The 20,752-nt window shown below is 59.6% G+C and overlaps 1 protein-coding gene across 1 annotated transcript; it reads right to left on the bottom strand.

Moving 5' to 3' along the window:
* Positions 1-227: 227 nt before the first annotated feature.
* MLXIPL (MLX interacting protein like) lies at positions 228-18,850 on the bottom strand. Its single transcript, XM_075528496.1, has 17 exons — positions 18,552-18,850; positions 15,340-15,446; positions 10,252-10,334; positions 10,000-10,089; positions 9,717-9,761; positions 9,108-9,309; positions 8,923-9,003; positions 6,105-6,286; positions 3,049-3,598; positions 2,799-2,866; positions 2,573-2,723; positions 2,346-2,452; positions 2,136-2,255; positions 1,928-2,055; positions 1,710-1,833; positions 1,252-1,381; positions 228-767 (listed from the first exon to the last, which is right to left on the bottom strand). The coding sequence occupies exons 1-17, from the start codon at positions 18,848-18,850 to the stop codon at positions 649-651; spliced, it is 2,586 nt and encodes an 861-aa protein (XP_075384611.1). The 3' UTR covers positions 228-648.
* Between the last annotated feature and the right edge of the window lie 1,902 nt (positions 18,851-20,752).

Below are 20,752 nucleotides of genomic sequence, written 5' to 3'. Positions count from 1 at the left end.
GACTCACAGCGACCCTACAGGACAAGGGAGAACTCTCCCTGTGGAGGTCCCAGACTGTCCATCTTTATGGGAGCCGGTAGCTTCATCGTCACTCCCTCGGAGCACTTGGTGGGTTTGAACCACTGACCTTAGGGTTAGCAACTGGGACCCTCTTCAATCAATCCCACCTCCTCCACCCACTTGCTCCAAGTGAGACATGCAGGCAATTTTGTTTTTTATTGGTCAAGAACTTTTACAAAATACACACACACAACCACACACACAAGCACCACACCCAAGCTCACACAGGGCGCCCGCCCCAGTCCCTGGGAAGCCATCCTGCAGCCCCGCCTGGACTCCTGCCCGTGGGAGAAACGGCATCCTATCCCTCCTCCAAGCTCCCTGAGATGCCAGTCTTGCCCCAGTGTCCCAGCTGGGCAGAATGAAGACCATCTTCTGGTTGAAGCTTCCTTTCTCCCATGGGCAGCCTGAGCGGTCCAGGGTCCCAGTGTGAGCGGGTGGGGCAGGGGGTGGACTCAGCTCTGTGGTGGGAGGAGACTCGGTGGTGTGGCCAGGCTGCATCCTCCGGGAGGGGACCGCCAGGCCCGGTGCAGACAGTCGTCCTTAGATCCCACAGCCAGGGCAGCCGAGGGAAAGGAGCCACCAGCACTACATAGGTTTGCGCAGGTTGCCTTCTGTGACCGCCTTCGTGGCTTGCTCAGGTATGCGGCCTGGCTCAGTGAGGATGCAGGTAGATGTGCTCAACTGGCGGAGAGCACTCAGGACCGCTGGCAGGAAGAGAAAACGGGGTGATGAGAGATTAGTCCTCTATCTGGAGGGAAGACCTACTCCCTACCCTTGGAGGGTGAACACAAAGGAAGGGTGGTCCAGGTGGGGGTGTTGGTGGTGGGGGTGGGGCGGTGCTTGTTGGCAAGCTTATCTGTCCCTCCCAGGACCTCGGTCTGTGGCCATCCCAGTGGCCAGAGGACCATCCAGAGGACATAGTCACTCATTACCGAGGAATTCATTTCGATTCATAGAGACCCTAAAGGACAGGGTAGAACGGTCCCTATGGATTTCTGTGACTGTAATGGCAGTAACGCTTCTTTCTCCCTTGGAGTGGCTGGTGGTTTCAAACTGCTGACCTGTGGCTAGCAGCCCAAAACATAACCCACCACACCACCCATAACCCAGGGTGCCAGGAGGGCATGGTGGCGTGGGCTGGGCTGGTGCTGGGGCCTGAGCTGGGCTCCTGCAGGGGGGCGCACGTACTTGGTCGGAGCGCGGGCAGGGAGCAGTGCTGATCCAGCCAGGCCAGCGAGGTCTGGCGGAGGCTCTGCAGACTAGCCGTGGACACCATCCCATTGAAAGACTCGAACAGAGGCCGGATGAGGATGCTGAACTGGGTCCCTCGTCAAGGAGCAGGCCTGTAGCCCATCAGCAGCCCACCCACTTCATAAGTCACTGGACATCCATCCCAACCTTGGGGAGGGGCCAGGACAGGGCAGAACTGCCCCTGAACTTCTGAGGCTGAAAACTCATCTTTCTCCCCAATGAGCTGCTGCTGGTTTCAAACTGCCCATCTGTCTCAGCTCAGCGGGTATCCACTACACCACCAGGGAGGGGCCAGCCGCTCTCTGACCTCTGTGCTCTCTCCTCTGGGCCTGCTGGACCAACCATCTCCCCTCCCACCCCCCCACCCCCGCCTCCTGGGGTCCCTGGGAGGATACCACCCAGAACTTCCAGTTGTGCAGTGTGCGAGTGCGGATGTAGTCGTCAAACATGTCCCGCATCTGGTCGAAGCGCTGATGTGTGATCGGCACTCCCGTGGCGGGCAGCTGCTGCTGGCATTGGCTGGGGGCAGGGCGGGGTCAGGGGCTGGCGCCCAGCGGCGGTGGAGGGGCGGGGGTGGGGTGGGCCTGGCCCTGCACCCGCCTCCCAGGCCTACTTAATGGCGGCATTCAGCTCCTCGATCTGGTCTCGCAGCTGCTGGGCCTCCTCCTGCAGCACCGCCCGCTCCTGCTGCAGCATGGCTATGTATTCCGCCGTCTTCTGCAGCGTGGTGGCTTTGCTGACCTGCGGGCGCCGGCGGGCTGTGAGAGCGGGGCCTGAGCGCCCGCGCTCCCCGAGAACCCACGGGGGCCCTGGGGGCTCACCTTGATGCTGGGCTGCGTACTGAGCGTGCTCACCAGCCCGTGCAAGGTGTCGAAACCCAGCTTGATGTTGAAGCGCCGCTTCTGCTCCGCCGAGATGTGCGTGACACGCCGGCTCTCCGACTTGGGGGAGACCAGGTCGGGTGATGAGTCTGAGCCCAGGATGAGCCTGGAGCCGGCAAAGGGCTCTTGGGGTGGGAGGAGGGCACCCACCTTGCTGCTGTCAGGACGCCCCCGGCTGAGGGTGGGTGGAGATGGAGAGATGCAGATGCTTGGGCCTGGGATGGAGCCGAGCTCTCCAGAGAGCCGTCGTTCACCACCTGTGGCAAGGACAGAGAGGACAGACAGACCAACCTCAGGGAGAGGGTGCCACCGCTTGGTCCGTCTTCCCCTTCTACCTTGAGGATTCCCCAAACCTGGCTGCAGCCCCTCCTCCTTACCGCTGGGTGCTGGTGGGGAGAGCCGCTCTGCTTTGGGGACAATCAGGGACCCAGGAGGGGCCAGTGTGGCTGGGCCCGGAGGTGGCCGGGGCGGGGTAGGAGTCCGAATTGGGGGCAAGAAGGTGCAGGGGAACTCAGGGAGTGTTTCCTGCTGAGGTGGAGAAGGGAGGTGAGTTGGGGTAAAGCTCCTGGGCTCACCTGGACATCCAGGTGCCCCCCATCTTACCAGGGACCCTGTGGGCAGGAGGAGGCTGCTGGACATGTGTGGTGGATCCAGAGCTTGCTCAGGCTTGGCTGTAGATGGATAAAACTGTGAGGGCCCTGGAGCTGGCACCAACACCCTTATCCCAAGACCCATCCCTCTCCATCCCTCTGGGACTACGGACCATGTTTGCAGTTTGTTTCCACCGTCCCCTCACCCCCCATTGAGTTCCCCCACTGGCCTTTCCCCTCTGTCCCTTTCCTACCCATCTCACCTGCTGTCAGTAGCTGGGTGAGGCAGGGGTTGGGGCCTCCACTGGTGGCAGTAGGGCTGACGGTGGCTGGGATCAAAGTGGTGGGGCTGGGCTTCTGCACTCGAGGACATGGGGTTGGGGGCTTGCCCCTGGGTCGGATGCCCTGGGGCACGGCAAAAGCAGTCCCCAAAGCAGGCTCGGGATATCTTGAGGGTAGCAGGTCTATAGGGAATGGGGCTGGGGCAGGGCCTGAGTCCGGCTTGGAGCTGGGCAGGAAAGTGGGGGAAGGGGAGAGGGTGGGCAAGCCTGTGATAGAAGGGGCCACAGAGAATGGAAACCTGGGAGAGAAGAGGGGCTCTTCTGGGAGCAGTGTAGGGGGTGGAGCCATGGGAGGGTAGTGGGGTGGAAGGCAGGGCTCCAGGCCCGGCACCTTGACTGCAGCTGAGTAGGGGAGTGGGTAGGGTGGGGGTGAAGGCGGGGATGGGAGCTTGGGCTTGTGGTCTTCAGGAAGGAGGAAATCAGAGCTCAGGTAGGCACTGGAGTCCAAGGGGCTAGGGCAGCTGTTCTGTGCCTGGGTGGAGGGACACAGAGAGACACTCAGAGAGAAGGAGGGCCAGACCTGGCAGGCATGCCGGCAGCTTCCTGCCTGGCTCAGTGCAAGACTGAGCGTAGGGGAGAGAGAAAGAAGACAACTCCTCCAGCACACGCGTGCACGCGCGCACACACACGAGAACACATTTATAGACAAATTAGGTGTGAAAAAGAACATCAGTCTTCCTGCTCATCCATTCATCCATCAACCCATCCACTAACTCATCCAGCCCTCCTCGATGTCCTCCACCCATCCACTAACTCCTCCATCTCTTCCACTAATGCACTAACTCCTCATTCCTCCTCCATCTGCTCACCTCCACCCACCCACTCACTCCTTCATCCCTTCCCCATCTCCTCCACCCATCCACTAACTCCTCCATCCTCCATTTCTTCCACTAATCCACTAACTCCTCATTCCTCCTCCATCTGCTCTCCTCCACCCACCCACTAACTCCTCCATCCCTTCCCCATCTCCTCCACCCATCCACTAACTCCTCCCTCCTCCAGCTGCTCACTTCTACCCATTCCCTAGTTAATCCATCCATTTACCCCACCCCCGCCTCCTATTCCTTCCCCATGGCTAGCTCACCTGCCTGACCCACAAGTTTATCCAACCACCTTTCCTTCTTTCTTCCATCGACCTACCCGTCTGGGTTTGGGGTCAGTGTTGAAGAGTCAATTCTGACTCAGTGACCCTGTGTGACAGAGGAGAACTGCCCCATTGGGTTTTCTAGGCTGGACTCTGTATGAGGGCAGCTTGCCAGGTCCTTTGCCCGGTAAGCGGCTGGGTAAGTATGAACCACCAAGCCTTTGGTTAGTAGCTGAATGCTTAACCATTGTGCCACTAGGGCTCCTGAGCCCCCATGATCGCTCTGCCCACCAGCCATACATTCACCAACTGTTCATCCGCCTACCGGTCCATTCACAACCTATTGCCATCAGCCTGAATCCAACTCACAGGGCTTTTGAGGCTGAAAATCTGTAAGAGAACCGATTGCCTCATTTTTCTTCTATGGAGGGGCTGGTGATTTTGAGCCACCAATCCGGTGGTCAGCATCTGCCTAAGTAGGTATCCACCTGCTAACTCATCCAAGCAACCACCTTCTGACCCATACACTCGCCAACCATGGATCCACCACGTTCCATCTCCACCCCATCCAGCCGTTGTCCGACACACCTGTCCAGCTGTCCACCCACTTGCTTCCTCATCAATCAACCATCTGCCAAGTGCCTGCTCTGTTCCATACTGGGCTGGGGGTGGGGGACCCAATGGAGTCAAGCAGCTCCCAGCCTAGTGGAAGAGAGAGACACCTCAGCTCTCAATTCAACCAAACCCAAACCTCACGGCCTTCGAGTGGATTCTGACCCAGAGCGACCCTACAGGACAGAACGGAACTGGCCGTGTGGGTTTCTGAGACCAAATCATTACAGGAGTAGAAAGATTCATCTTCTTCCCGTGGAGCTGCTGATGGTTCTGAATTGCCAACCACCAGCAGTTGGGTTGGCATTGGGTTAGCAGCCCAATGCATAACCCACTGTGGTAGTTACATAAATTCATGTCAACTTTGTAAATAAGTGGAGGGGTGGTGTCTAGCCTGTCAATCGGTCCATAGCCTGATGATGCCTCCTGGTGGGCGTGGCCTGTTCATGAGGATTCTGGGAACTTCCTCTCTCTCTGTTTCACCTTCCTGCTGGAGAACCCCTTGGAGACCTGCTGCAGACCCGCCAGACCCCTAGAGATGCAGCCACCGATCCTCAAGCCTGTGCACCCAGCAGCCTGTGATCTCCCTGAGACGTCCCTGCATTCTGCATCATCGCTGGTGTCTGTGTGAATCTGAGGAGGGATTTATGGACTAGTATCCGACTTAGGGACTTGACCTGAGCTGGCTGGTATGTCTCCCTGGTAGGCGACTACTTCTTGATACAGAGCTCTCTCTTACACATCTATGAGTGTCCCTAGATTGTTTTTTCTAGTCAACCTGACCCAACACACCCACTATGCCACCCCGGCTCTTGGTCAACTACAGCAGCCCCTGGAGAGTCTGGTTCAGGAGGGAAGTGACACCTCGACTCAACAGCAGGGAGGCACCATCTGAATTGGGCTGGGAATTCTTGAGCCCCAATGGTAGTTCTTCTGTGTCCTAGACATTACAGCTTAGCACCTTCTGGCCTTCAAGCTTCCTTCTGGGCTCCTTCCCATCAGACTTGCCCTCTGCTGGTCTCTGTCCAAACTCTAACCATTCACCAAGTCCCACAGGCACCCTCACCCCACTCCCCCCGACTCCAGCAGGGCCCTGCTCTGACTTCCCAAGCCCACAGTCTCCTTGTGTCCCGCTCTGGCCCACCAGGGTCCTCCACCCCTCTAGTCTCCTAGTATCAAGCAAGCCCAGGGCTGGGCATTCAAGAGATGTAGTGAACATCTCCTCTACATGGAGTGCCCAGAGGGGCTGGGCACAGCCGGTGGGTGGGCAGAGCCAGCTCACCTGCAGGCAGTTGCCTGAGAGGTGGGTCAGACCTGACAAAGATGGTGGCGGAGGAGCAGGAGGCACTTCTGGGCTCAGGACCCCGCTGCTGAAGAGGGAGTTGGCCATGGGGTTGAAGCTGGGGGGCTCCGGGAAGTGTAAAGGCATGGGCGGCTGTGGAGGGCGGTAGTTGGTGAAGAAATCTAGAATGGACAGACACAGGAAGGCGGCGGTGAAGGCTCGGGTGGCAGCTGGCAAACAGTGGGCAGGACAGTGGCCTGGTGCCCTCACCCCAGGCTGGGCCGGTGGTGGGGTGGGGGCCTTCAGACGGGGTGGGGGGACGCCTACCCCAGGAGATTGTGAAACTGGGAGTTTCTTGCTCCCTCAGGGGAAGCTGCAAAGGCCCGGGGAAGGGGAGGAGGACGGGTTTGAGGGGTGAGCGAGGGGATGACCCCAGGATGTGCAGGGACCCCAGGATGAAGCTTTCTCTCGTAAGGCCCCCTCCTCACCCTCAGACCCAGGAAGCCCCAGGCCTGCTCTCCTCAGCCCTGTTGGGGGGAGGGGACAGGAATGGAGGAAGGGGGATGAGCGAGCCAGCCTGTCAGGCTGGCTCCGCAGGGCAGGGCAGAGGCCTGTGGCAGACAAGAGTTCAAGGGGTGAGCTAGCATCAGAGGGGTCAGAAGGTCAGAGGGCCTGGAGTGTGGGTTTGTTGGCAGGTCAATGGGTGGGGTACAGGGTGGGCCTAGGAGTAGGCGAAGGGTCAAATGGGGTGACAGTCCGGGTTGGAGGGTGGGCTTGGTGAGGACAGGGGTGCAAACCCACCGGAAAGCTGGAGGTCGTGGCTGTGGCAGGGAGGTGAGGGGCCAGATTGTTTGGGGTGCAGTTGTGTAAGACTTTGGCTATTCTGGTTTTGGGAAGCAGCTGCCTGTGGTCTAACCACTTCCCGGGCCTGGGTGCCACTGGACCACCCATTCCCTTCCGGGCACCTTTCTCTGACCTGGAGCAGCCTTCGGGCCACACCAGCTCCTGAGGCCTGACCCCACCTTGGCAGCCCCCAAGAGGCCTCTGGCGGGTCTCACAGCCTCGTACTCTGTTCTCTGCATCCCCTACCCCCCCCCCCCCCACCAGACAATGGTGGCAGTCAGCCTCTGTCCTAGCAGCCACCTCCGAGGAGACCCAGAGTGGGCTAGGTCATCTCCCGACCCCCAGCCTAGAGCCCAGCAGGGCCAGACTTGTGCCAGTGGCACTCAAGGGCAGCCCCGCGCCGTGCGTCCATGCGCAGCCCTCCCTGGGGCCTGGGAATCAGCCCTCTGATGGGCACAGTCTAGGCCTGGCTGGTCTGAGCCTGCGTCTGGGCACTCACGCTCACGCGCCTTCTGCACGTGCCATTCCCTGGGCCTCATGGTCAGGAGACCTGCCAGGATGCCCTCCTCTAGCACAGGGGTGGAGTGCGGGGTCATTCTCCCCCCACCCCCAGGGACCGGGGGCTTGGCCTAGCTGTGGGCCACACAACAACTTCCTGCCCACTGCGGTGCCCACTACCTGGGCCCTGCTGCGAGTCAGGGGCTAGCGGTGGGCTCCTGCCCTACTGTCTGCTGCTGCTCATAAATGCCCCCACCCCACAACCACTGGGAAGCCACTTCCTTGCCCCAGCCACCCGCCAGACCCTGAGGGACTCCCAAGCCCTGTCCCCGTCCCCCACCCCCCAATGGACAAGGCAGCCCATCCTCTACAAGCCTGGTTCTCCCTGCTGTGAGCAGCTAGCAGGGTCTAGCCCGAGGACTCCCTGGCCCTGGGCGACCTGCTCTCCCAGCCCACTGAGCTTCTCAGAGGCCCGAGACGACCCAGTCCTCACAACGCCCCCCCCCCCCCAACCTCAGCTCGCCCATACATGTCCTCATCCCAGTGGCACCCCTTGTTAGGAGACCTCATGTCCCAGCCCCAGCAGGGTCTTGAAACCTCTCCAGGCTAAGCATGGGGTCAGCGGGTGCCTACCTGTCACAGGAGTCCGTGGGCCCAGACAGGGGAGCTGCCCTCCCAGGCTGCTCGGCTCCCAGGGCACTGCCATCAACACTTCTGCCCCTAAGCCCTCACCTCCCCGGGAGTCTGGGGGTGGTTCCTCATTCCCTAGGCTCCACCCCGTTGGCCTCCACCCAGTGCTGGACAAGCCCAGGACCCTGGGAAGGAGAGTGGAGGGACGCTGACCCCTTACCCCTAGGGACCCTCCTTCTCCCTCTCGGGACCGGGCTTAGGCAGACTGAGCCCTGGTATCCACTGGGCCCCCCAAAAGCCCCCTGAGGCCAGGAGAAATGTGGGGGCATTCTCTGAGACAGGCTGCTAAGGGGGAGCAGAGGCTGCTGTGGAAACAACACTGTAAAGAGAGGAGCCTCGCTGGAGGGCCCACGTGGGTCACCTTCCAGAGAACCGGTGGCCAGGGTCAGGGGTGGGGCAGGTAAGCAGGACACGTGTTACTTTTAAAAACTGCATTTCAAGACAGGAGGATGCCTGGGCTTCACTTAACAGGTAACGAGGGAAGAGAGAAGAGGTGAAGTCTGGGGGGCAGCAAGGCTGGCGGCTAGCTAATTCGTGCTGAAGCCGGCTATTTGTTTGCACATTGGAATGTTTCTGTTTTACGTCATTTAGGAAAGTGTCTCATCGACCCTAAAGGAACCCCAAAGCAACACAAGTCCCTCCCTGCCCTGAGAGCGTCTCTGATGTCCCGGAAATCCAGAGAACACCTTGCGGACAGGATCCACGCCTTGGGCTCACCGGAGCCCACAGCAGTCTCATCCCAAAGGTCTTGGCACCACCTGCCGCCAGCCCCCACCTGCTCCCGCACCTGAGATCTCCATGAAGTCATCCAGGCTGGGCTGCAGCGGTGTCAGGTCCGGCTGGATCATGTCGGCGTTGCCCGCGTAGGCTGCAGGGACAGCAGTGGCAGGCGTCAGGATGGCACTGCCCCTCCCCATGCCCAGCGGTCCTCCCTGGCCGCTCCCAGCCCACTGCCGGGGTGCCGGCCCTCACCATCGTCGGGGGGCAGCGGCAGGGGTGGGGGGCCGGGCTGGGTCATGGTGAAGAGGGTATCAGAGATGTCGGACAGGAAGCAGTCGAGGTTCAGGAGCTGCCGCCCCCGGGGTTCCTCCTCTGGGTCCCCCAGCAGCATGGGCACCACGCTGGAGAAGAGCTGCTGGCACCATAGCTCTGGCTGCTGCCAGCCCCCCTCCGCCTAGGGACACAGAGGCATCAGCGCTGGCCACAGGGCTCCAGGGCCCACCTGGGGGGGCGCGCGGAGGGGTCATCCAGCCAGAAGCCCCCTCCTCACCTCTCTCTGATGGACCCTTCTTGCTGCCTGGAAGGCCAGGGCCACCCACTGGCCCCAAACAACTCCCTCCAGGAGATGCACTGGGGTGGCCCACTGAAGAGCTAAGGGTCCCCTTCCTGTCCCGCTCCACTGCCCCATTCCTTTTCCTGTCTGAGGCCCTCCTGCTCCCCAACCCACTGCGGCACCCTCCAAAGCTTCCCTTCACAAGGGTTGAGGAGCTGAACCAGAGGCACTGCCCACCCTCCCCGTCCATCACTGCCCTGCCCACCCAGCAGCCGTTGTCGGAACTTGGTGGCCCAGGGAACACCCACCTGCTTAGGGGCCAGGAGGTCACCTTCCCTGCTGGACTTGCGGAGCTGCAGGGACACACAGAGTTGGGCATTGGCTGCTTTGGCCCCTCCTCCTCTGCCCCAGCCCGGACACCAGCCCTTGGCTCATAAGCTCCCATCAGACCCCTGGGGTTCCCCATATCCCCTCAGGAGCATCCTCCAAGTCAGAAGGGTGTGAGGAGATCCTGTGGCCACAGGGTGGTGCTGCGACCGGGCCTGCGCCGTGTCCCAGCGCAGGGTCCGGTCATCCTGCATCCCCACTGACCCGCTTCTTGTAGTAGATGCGCCACTTGTGGTACTCCCGCATCACCACCTCTATACGCCGCTTCCAGTAACTACCCTCCAGTACGACGGCCTGGGGAGGGTCAGATGGGTGGGGGGGATGGGCTCAGTGAGAGGGGTGCCAGCGCCCCCCACTCCCTCCCCAAACCCCGTTTTAGCCAGCCAGGGGCAGAGAGGGAGCGGGCTGGGAAGGCAGTCAGGTGGAGATGGGGGAGAGGTCCTAAAGCTCAGCTACCTGGGGTTTCCGGTGCTCGTCAGCCTCAGACCCTTGCAGGGGGGTCACGAAGCTGCACACCGGGCTCTTCTTGCGCTCCACATCTAAGGGAAGGGGTGCCCCGTCAGGGTGTGCCTGGCTCCCTCATCTGTCCGTCCCCCCATCCCACGGGACACAAATGACACACCACAAAATTCTGCCTGGCCTTCATTGCAGTGGCCTCCCTGGAGTTGGTACCACCCAGTGGGGGACCCCGTGGTATGTCTCCCCCTACGCCCCCACCCTCGCCCCACCCCCACCCCTGCCCATCCCTCACACACACCCATCCCCCACCCCCACCCCCACCAGACCATGCAGAACCCTTACTCCTGCTTCCTATCCGTTTTAATCATAGCACAGTACATGATGGATCAAATTGTACATTGCTTAGACACAATGAGTATGTCTTAGATCATGAATATTAATGGATTGTTTTGCGAATGTCTCTGCTTTGTTACAACTTGGTCAGGTAAGCATGACTGGAACCTGAGTCGGCTGATGAAACCACGTGATCTGAAGTGCCATTCTACCTGGGGACCGATGACAGCCCAAAGGCTCACTCACTGCTGTGGAGTTGATGTTGACGTCACAGCAAACGGAGCCCCACTGGTCTAGTGGGTTACACACAGGGCTGCTGTGTTGGGCTACGAACGGTCAAGTTGGCAGTTTGAAACCACCAGTCGCTCCATGGGAGAAAGACAAGGCTTTCTAAGATGCGTAGCCCTGGGGCGCACAGCAGGTCGTTCCAGTCTGACCTATAGGGTCGCCCTGTTACGGGGGTGTTTTTATTTAAAACAATCAGGGGTAGAACAGGACACGGAAACAATATAGTCATTTTGCTGTAGTCCCTTCTAACAATGTCGCCTGGTACAAGATTCCCAGTACCACCCCTACCACCCCCGCATCCCTAGAGGGACACGATAGCTTCATTGGCCAGATTATGTGCCGCCTCCTCCAGGAAGCCTTCCTCCCTACTCTAGCCCTCCCCAAACCCCCTCTTCAGTGCAGACTGCGAGATGAACCTCTCCAGCTCCTGTGCCTGAGAGCCTAGTAGGTGCACAAGCCATGCGTGCTTCCTGGGACTGTGGGGCGACAGGTCACCTGGAGTATGGAGCATGCAGGGTCAGAATGGCAGGCCAAAGGTCCAGGGCCTTGAGTCCCCAGCCTCGGTCTACTCCGAGATGCTCACCCCCATCTCAAGAGATCACCTTGTCAACTTCAGGCCAGCTGAGCCCTCAGTCCACTTCTGCCCTCCCCCCCACTTTCCCAGGGCCAGTCCCAATCCAGGCTCTCCCTTCTCTCTCCCTCCTTCGCTGGCTCTCAGCTCTGCTCCACCAATGAGCTCTGCTTCCATGCCTCGCTTCCCCTTGGCTTCCTCACCAAACTCTGAAAACTCACTTGGAAGAGCCCACAACACTGACCACTATGCTACCTCCCCTCCCAGTCTCCCTGGCCCTCAGCATCTATCCCCAGGCTCCTCAGAGCCCGTCTGTTCTGAACCCAAGGCTCCAGGCCTGCGGCCCGTTCCCTACCCTCAGAAACTGCACTGGCCAAGCCCCTTGTCACCCCTGCCTCCTCCTTCCTCAGGCCCCAGAACCTTTCCTCATTCTTCTGCATTCCAAACTCCTTGCACTCTCTGAGCTCCACCAGTAACCCCTGTCCAGCAGCGCCAATGTCCTAGCGAGCTGCCTGTGACTCTCCCACTAGGATGTTCCAGAACTGAGCATGCTCAGGAAGCTTGGGGACACTCCTCCCAGCCCAAACTCCTGAAAGCACCATTTAGACCCGAGACCCCGCGGCTCCCCAGAACCTTCAAGATAAAGCTGACTCACCCGAATGTGGCTTTTACCTCCCTCTCCCTTCTCTGCTTCTCCTGCTCCCAGTGCCCTGTTAGTCTCTGACCTCGAAGCTAGACTGAGCCTGTGGCCATTCCTACCCCAGTTCATCCTCAGACCTTTTTCCATATGGGAAGCACCCTGCCTCATCCCCATCTCTGGCTCGCCCCTTCATGAGAGCCCTCCTCCTGGAAGCCCTGCCTCCGGCCTACGGCCCTGTCTATCCTGCTCACATCAGCAGTGACTTCTTTGCGGGTTTCTCTCTCTCCCGGCTGAGAGGGAAGCAGGAGCCGTGGCTGTTGGCAGGCTCAGACCTCAGGCCAGAGCAGGCCCTCAGCAGAGGCCTGGTCCCACACAGAGTGGCAGCCCTGAGCAGGAGGTGGAATGGGCCCTTCCCCATCCCCTGAGCAGCCTGGCCTGAGACAGAGGAGGGAGATGCCCGGAGCATGAAATGCACTGGGACCTTTCACCACCTCGAACAGTCTCCTGCCTTCAAGGGCAAGGAGCTGGGGCGGTGGGGTGCTTTAGGAACAGGGCTACTAACCGGGGGTTTGCTGGTGCAAACCCACCAGCTGCTCGGCAGGAGAAAGATGAGGCTGTCTGCTCCCATGGAAAAGATTTCCAGTCTCAGAAGTCCGACAGAGGGTCGCCGAGTTGTACTTGACTGGTAGGCCTGAGTCTGGTCTTGGTCCTAAGGGACAGCTCCCTCCACAGACACCCCAGAGCCTGGGAGAGAGGCTGAAACAGCCCTGGCTGTTCAGCCAGAAAACAGAGAGGCCTGTGGGTGCCTGGCCCTCTGGGGCATTACAGCAAGGAGGGTCTCCAGGAGTTATCTGGCCCTGAGCTCCCCTCCTCCACCCAGGGACCCTGTCCTCTCTATAGAGGGCAGTGGCAATGTGGCTTTCCCGGGGCTAGGGCTGGGGCTGGGGCTGGGGCAGGTTTTATGTAACACAGACACATTTACCTGTTCCCTCAGCCACCTAACTCTTTGCACCTATGCTGGGCAAGGCTTGCAGGGGTGAGTCAAGGCTCTCACCTGATAAGGGCAAGCACACTCAGAGCAGGAGATAATGTGCCGCAAAGAGGTCCTTCCCAGAGAGGGGCAAAGGGCTTGGGAGACTCTGAGGACACCCAGGCTACTTAGAGGTATGGGAGACCGGGGAAAGGCAGCAAACTTGGAAGCCAGGAATCTACGCAGAGGCGAGGCCAGCAACTTCCCTGTCGATCCTGGGCTCAGCCGGCCCGGCCCTTCTAGTTCGTCTCAGCCCAGGATCGACAGGGAAGTTGCTGCTTGGTGAGGGAGGAAGTGTCCCAGCAGTCGTCCTGTGCCTGCCTTGGGCTGCTGCCTGCGTCACAACAGTTGCAATGGGTCCCACCAGCTAGCCCTCAGGACACCCCTACTGTGTGCCGGGCCGTGCTACACTACAGCAGATTCCTGAAGGACCCAGTGTTAGCTGTCCCATCTGACAGATGAACTAGCTGGGAGGCTGGGGACTGCCCCAGGGTCACTCAGCCAGGAGGCACTAGTCTTGGAATCAAGGCCAGCTCGGTCGGTCTCCGTCTTGGAACCTGGGTCTTGCCAGCCACTTGCGCAACCAATGAGGGCCAGGTGCTGTCTGGGGGAGGATCCTGGAGGGCCTGAGTTTCAGCTGTCATCATAGATTCCCGGGTGTCTAGTCCTGCCTCGGGGGTGGGGGTAGGGTTGGGGGTAAGGCTGACCCTCTGCAGGGATGCCGATTGCCCCCTGTCAACTTCCTAGTTTGGCCAGGGCCCATCCTGAAAGTTCTCGGAAATGGCAGCAGCGACTTGCCTAAGCCCAGGGTGCCAACCTCACCCATGGCTCTGCCGCGAGGCGCCTGTGTTCTGAGCCGAAGACTGGGAGCCGGCCATCTGGCCGCTGTCCAAGGGCACCCGCGCAGGGAGGCCCTCGCCCTGCTCCTTTCATGTTCTGCGACCCTGCACGAGTCACTCGCCTCCCAGCCTTCACTGCTCATGCCTCGAATGGGGCCAATAATGCCCAGGGTGGCCAGAGAGCTCCAGGCAGAGGTAGATGATGAAAATCCTGGACTTCATGAGCTCAACTTTGCCTGGGGAGAGCCCAGCACCCAAGACAGAGGAGCCCTCGGGGGCTGTGAGTTCCCAGGGCAGCATGACCCTTGACCCTGTGGCCAGATCTGATTGAGCTGGGTCTCAGCGCTGGGACCTCTGTGGCCCTGCCACTGGGGCCTGGCTCATTTTCCCAAACCATATGCCCAAGGTTACTGAGTGCCCGCTACCTACCTACCTATGAGGCTCTTCCATGCCCATGACCTGATCGCTGTGCCAGCCTTGACAAGGAGGCCCCGTGGCCTCTTCTCACAGAAGAGGGAACAGGTTCAGAGAGGCCAGGCGACCTGCCACCCCAGACAGCCTGCCCTGGGCAGAGGCAGGGAAGGAAGCTGCACTGGGTGACTGAGTCCAGCATCCTTTTCCCAGCTCCCCCACCTCCTGCCCCCCTGTGTTGGTACCACATGGCCTCTGGGGGTCCCCTCCCAGATCTTTGGAGTTGTACCTGCGGAAATGCAGAAGAAAGCGCCCGAGGGGTCTGCGCTTCCCTCATTGGTAAAGTGACCTGAACGGCCGGCCCAGATTGTGTCAAAAGTGCCAATGGGTATTGCAGCCAATGGGGGCCAGGCTCTGTCTTGGGGAGAACCCTGGAGGGCCCGAGTCTCGTCTGGTCATCAGAAATTCCTAGGTGTCTTGTTTTACCTCGGGGTGAGGTTGGGGTTGGGGGTAAGGCTGTAGAGAGGAGCGGCCCTGAAGGGTGCTCCTGAGATAGCCATGCTGCCGGGGTGATCAGCCTCTGACTACACCCCAAACGGAAAACCCAAAACCCTGCTCACAGTGATTGAGTCTGTTCTGACTCCCAGCGGCCCTCTAGGGCCAGGTAGAATGACTCCTGTGGGCTTCCAAGACCATAACTCTTTATGGGAATAGAAAGCCTCATCTTTCTGCTGTGAAGCGGCTGGTGGTTTTGAACTGCTGACCTTGTGGTTTGCAGCCCTATGTGTAACCATGATGCCACCAAAGGGGTAAAGGATGGCCTAAGGCGGCCTCTAAATCTCTGCCTAGAACTTGGGGTCTGGAGGTGGTGGGAGAGTGACTCAGAGGGAGCCAAACTCCATAGGGGTGACATTCCCCCAAACCCTCTAGACATGGCAGATGCTGTCCAGGCTCCTGGTGCCCCGCCACTCACACTGGGTGTACCATGCCCTCCAGATGGCGTTGTTGAGCCGGATCTTGTCTCTGCAGAGCAGCTTGAGGCCTTTGAAATTCTTCCACTTGGGGGACACCAGCTTGCCACTGTCGGGGAAAGGGCTGGGTAAGCGGGATGGTGGAGAAAGGGGCAGATGAAGGGGACAACTTCTGCTCCGGTGGCATTTTGAGGGTCACCTCTCAAATCTTGCCGCTTCCTGTAAAAGGCCTGAAAGTCTAGTCCCGAGAGCCGGACCTTCACAATGCCCACTGGGCAGGGCTTGGAGGAGGGTGTGCTTGTGATCTCTGGGCGGCCTGCTAGATTCTCTACCTCAGGGTTACAGTCAGGCTTGAATCGGTTTCTCAGCCCTGTCCTTAGAACTGCCAAGACCATCAGCCTCTCTCTCCTGGTCTTACTTAAGGACCTGGGGGGTAGGAAAGGGAGGGGGAGTGCCTAGGATCAAGTGACAGGACCCTGCAGCTTTCTCTCCCTCATCCACCCTGCCCATTAGGTCCAGCAGACCCGGGAAGGGGTGTGTGTGTGCCTGAAGTGGGCCTGGGTGGCAAGGGGCTCTTGCCTGCATAAGAGGGGGCTTCCCAGCAGCAGCAGCACCACCACCACCTCCTCACTATCTGACTGCTGTCTGTCCTGTCCAGAATCTCAGGGCAGGGGGTGATCTGCAGGCTGGGAACCTTCCCAGGGCGATGCACAAGAAGCTAGCCTCAGGGCCCAGGGGTTGACAGTCTCCCAAGAGATCTAGCCATCAACCAGCAGGGTGGGAGGGAGCTGTTCTACTCTCTAATGGGGGAGGGGGAGGGGAAGGGGGGGGGAAGTCCCCCTCCAGGATTCCCGCTGGTTCCTCAGCCTCTTGCAGGAGGCAAATCCGCCCACCTTCTTTCTCTGGCCAGGCAGGAGATCCTGCGGGTGGAGTGGCAGTCTGACCCCCTCTCCCTACAGCCCCTTGGGTGCCTGGGTCACGGGGTCCCCTCTCCTCTCTGGTCTCCAAGCTCCTGTATTTGCTTTGGAAAGAGGGAGGGAGGGAGGGAACTGCCACACAGGGGACATCAGGCCTCATTACCCAAATAGAGACCAGTACCCGGTGCCCTGGCCCGCTGGCTGGCCCCCTCTCTCTTGGAGTTAGATAAACACCATCTGTCCAGCAGGGACACATGGGGCGGGGGGGTGGGGGGGAGGGATGGGGGGAGTGGCAGGCACACCAGGCGGGTTTCTTTTGATGGCACCTGAGGAGGACTACTGGGTTTGTTGTCCTTGCTTGTGTCCCAGCAGACCCCTCCCCACAGCCCCCTCAATTCACCCAGCATCCCACTCAATGCCCTGCAGGGTATGGGGTATAGGGTATGGCTCCCGTTGCCATGTGTGGCCTGGCCAGGGCTTAGGGAGACATGGGCAATCGCCAAGGCCAGAAGAAAGCCTGGAAGTCAGGTTGGGTGTCTCAGGAATGGACTGGGGAAGCCGAAGGAACTCCAGCGGTTGGAACTCGGAGTTCGGCTCCCCCACGGCCTCACCACGCCCTCATCTACCCACAGCAACAGGCCGTCCTGGCATCCTCCCTGGTTAGGAAGGACAGTGCCTCCCCCACATTCTAGACATTTCCTGGGACAGCCTAGCCGGCCACAATCTTTCTCCTCTAGGGACCCGCATCCTTGGGGTTCTTTGGAGTCTTAACACCCTCCCACTGGAGTCTCATTGGGCAGTACTGACACCAGAGTCCCTGCCATCCCTGGGGCTCAGCTTCCCCCCATATTCTGAGTGCCTGGGTAGAAACAGCTCTCTTGACCTCAGCTAGCCCAAAAGCCTCTCGGAGAGGCAGGTCTTGGGGTATATGCTCTGTTTTCTATTATGCCATCTCCCCCAGACCTCTCTCTCCGAGGTCAGTCTCCAGGCTGGTGGATGAGGGGCAACTCTGCCCAAGGTGAGAGCTATGTGCAATGTCACATGGGAAGCCAGAGGCAGGGGTAAGTGGAAAATGGGGAGACCCAGGGGCCTGGCCAGAGGGGTGCCCATATCCAATGTACCAGCAACCCAGGACCTGAAATGGCCTGGAGGCGGTCCCATGATCCTGTGGGGACCTGGGGGGAGGGGCGCAGGGGGACAGGAATTTGAACAGGGCTCCGGAGCCTGGACTATCCGGTTGCAACATGACCTGGGCCGGGGCCAGAGCTTGTGGGCCAAGGTTACATCGCCTCCAGCCAATGAGTCAAGGCTCTGCACACAGGCGAGGGGTGGGGTGAGCAACATACCCTGACAATCCGCCCCCACTTCTGCCGCTGTCCCCCCCCACCCCCCCAGCTCCTGCTCCTCTGAGGTCGCAGGTGCTGTCTGGGATAGAAGTTCTCAGAAGGGAGGTGCCAAGGGGCAAGAAAAAGTGTGTTTGCAGAGAGAAAAGATCAAGGCCGGCCGGTCCCCCTTTCTCCTCTACAATTCGGTTGATAATTGATCCCGGCCCCTGAGCTCCTGGGAACTTTGCTCTAGGGCACTGGGCCAGGACACTGGTTTGCACGCTCCTAGGTTCGCCAGGGTGCCAGCGGGGCTCGAGCAGGGCGCGCGTCTCTGGGAGACACCGGGCGATGGTCCCAGGGACCCCAGGCTGAGTTAGGCACTCAGCTTCAGCTTCGCAAACCAGACCCCGAGTCCAAGCCCAGGGGACTCAGCCTGGCGCGGCCTGCAGCACCCTCTGCCGGCCCAAGCAGTCGCCTTGGCTAGCTGCGACCCTCCGGCTGGTAGGGGCACCCTCCTCTGGCCACCTTTGACCTATACTCCTATACTCATGCAGAAGGGTGCCTGGGCGATTGAGGCTGGACAAAGGCCGGGCCCATTTCGGGCGACGTGGGATGAAGTGAGTGCAGGTGTCGGCCGGCGCCACAGGGGGTCAGGAGGAGTGGTTCCTGAGTGGGGGGTGTGGCTGGCCCAGGATGACCTAGGGGGCGAGGAGAGCGAGGGGCAACCTGGCATTCCTTTGGGGGGCCAGTGAGACTATGGTGGGCGGTGGCCGCCGAGGAGGGCAGGTGGCCCACGCCCGTGGGTGAGAGTGGTGAAAAAAGAGACGTCCCAGACCCTGGGGGTCGAGGAGGAGGGGTGACCAGAGCGTGGCCGAGGTCTCCTGGAACAGCCAGCGTCCTGCGCTCCGGGGACCCCAGCGCACCGACGGGCCACCAAGGGCTGAGAAGGTAGGACCCCCTAGCTACCCTCACCTGTAGGCCAGGCTCATGCACTCGAAGAGGCGCGTGAGTGTGGGGTCGATGCTGCGCGGCCCGAAGTCGCCGAACCCCACGGGCCCCTCCTGGGCGCGCCGCCGGGTCAGGGAGTCTCGGTGCGGCGACGACACCATGAAATGACCGCTGTGGATGACCTGCGAGCGGAGCAGCCCGCTCGCGCTGCGCCGGAGGCTCGGCTCCTCCGAGTCGGTGTCTGAGTCCGAGTCCGGGCTCGGGCCGAGCCGTGGGCCGTTCAGGTCCGCGGCCAGACCTACCAGCGCCGGGGCCGAAGCCATCGCTGCAGCTGCAGCTGCCGCTGCCGCTGCCGCTACCGCGCCCGAGTTCAACTAAGTGAATCACGCTGAGTTCAAGACTGGCCTGGCCTCATTAGCATGACCACGCCCCTTTATCCCGATAGGCCAGTCTGGTGGGCCGGACCCCGAGCCCTGGCGCGTGGGCGGGGATGGGGCGGGGCCAGCAGGAGGGTAAGTCACCTGCCAGGTATATATAAAATGAGCCCAGCGCCGCGGTTGGGTAGTTTGCAAGGCCATACCTCTGTTGTGTGGCACGGCAATGCAATCGCGGTAAAGAGACTGGCGCACGAGGAGGTCACAGAACCCCAGTCACTCTTGTGATCGTTACTAGATCGACACAGAGGAGACCTTGAGCTGTCGTTTCTGGGACAGCCCCTAGGCAGCTGCTGTGTGGCAGGAGCTGCGAGCTAACCTGCCCCTACTACTGCCCTGAGGTCCACCTCCTGTTTTTCCTTCATACCCAGGGGACAGAAACCAGGCTATTCCGTCTGATGCCTTTACACCTGTCACCTCACTGGAGCCTTAAATAATCCTCAGGGACAAGTGAGGTGCTGTCCCACTGCAGGAGGGGGTGCCTCAGGGAGTGTAGACACAGTAAGGGTCTAGGGCAGCGGTTCTCAACTTGTGGGTCTCGACCCCTTTGGGGATGGAACGACCCTTTCACAGGGGTTGCCTAAGACCAACGGAAAACACATCTTTCCCATGGTCTTAGGAACCCAGACACGGCTCCTCTATCCGTCTCCAGGCGGGTCCGCCCACATGCAGATACGCCCACCTAAGTACTCGGTGTGAAGACTGTTACCCATGCTACACCATGCTTCCAGGCAAAATGTCATTGATTTGTCATTAGAAATAAATATTTCACAATAAAGAATTACATCTTGTTTTTGTGATTCATCACTATGCTTTCATGATGTTCAATTTGTAACAATGAAAATACATCCTGCATATCAGCTATTTCCATGACAATTCATAACAGTAACAAAATGACAGTGATGAAGTAGCAACCAAAATAATGTTATGGTTGGGGGTCACCACCACATGAGGAGCCGTATGAAAGGGCCGCAGCATGAGGAAGGTTGAGAACCACTGCTCTGGGGAGTAATAAAGCCAGGATTGGGTGGAGGTCTCCAGACTTGACCCAGGGCTGTCTCTGCTGGGGAGCGGGAGAGGGTTGGTGGCAAGTACCAACCTCCCTTGGCGTTGTCTAGATGCAGACAAGAGGCGTGAAGGGCCAGGTGAGCCACCTCCTCTCCCTCTCTCCGGTACTGCAGAGACCCTAGCTCCAGGGGTCCTGGCTTAGGCAGGGACCTGAATGGATCCTTGTTCATCCACTAGTTTCATGAAAGACCTTAGGTAAGGTTCTTCGTCAGGATCTGCCTCTTCACCTGTCCAAATAACTTGACTTCTATAAGTTCCTGGCGTCCTACAACTTGAACCACCTCTGTTTCTAGCTCAGCTCTCTGTGTCTCCCAGCTCACCCTACCATGCTGTCCTCTGGGCTTCCTGTCCCCAGGAGAAAGTATCAGGGACTTTAGGGCCTTTAAGATATTTTCCCTGAGCTGAGCCTGAAGGGGATGGGAGGACTATAGGTAAAATTGGCAACCTCACTCTGCCCACTTCTGCCATCAGTTGCCCAAGAGTTGTCTACACCCATTTTTGCCATCCTCAAGGCCTGGCCATGCCTCAGAGAGCCCCAAGAACAGCAGCCCTCCCTAGTGTAGTTCAAAACAAAGCAACATCTAATTGTACCCAAAAAATGCAAGGAAATCCACAAATCCTGGTATCTCCCATGGTGGCATCTTCGATGTTTTCCTTTTGAAGATGACAAAATGACAGAAAAAGAAACATCTGAGACCCCTAACTTTGTTGGTGTCTTGAACT

Source organism: Tenrec ecaudatus, chromosome 12 (genome assembly GCF_050624435.1).
Source record: "Tenrec ecaudatus isolate mTenEca1 chromosome 12, mTenEca1.hap1, whole genome shotgun sequence".
Lineage (NCBI taxonomy): Eukaryota > Metazoa > Chordata > Mammalia > Afrosoricida > Tenrecidae > Tenrec > Tenrec ecaudatus.
Note: the sequence above shows the minus strand (reverse complement) of the source record. Positions and strands in the feature narration are given on the sequence as shown.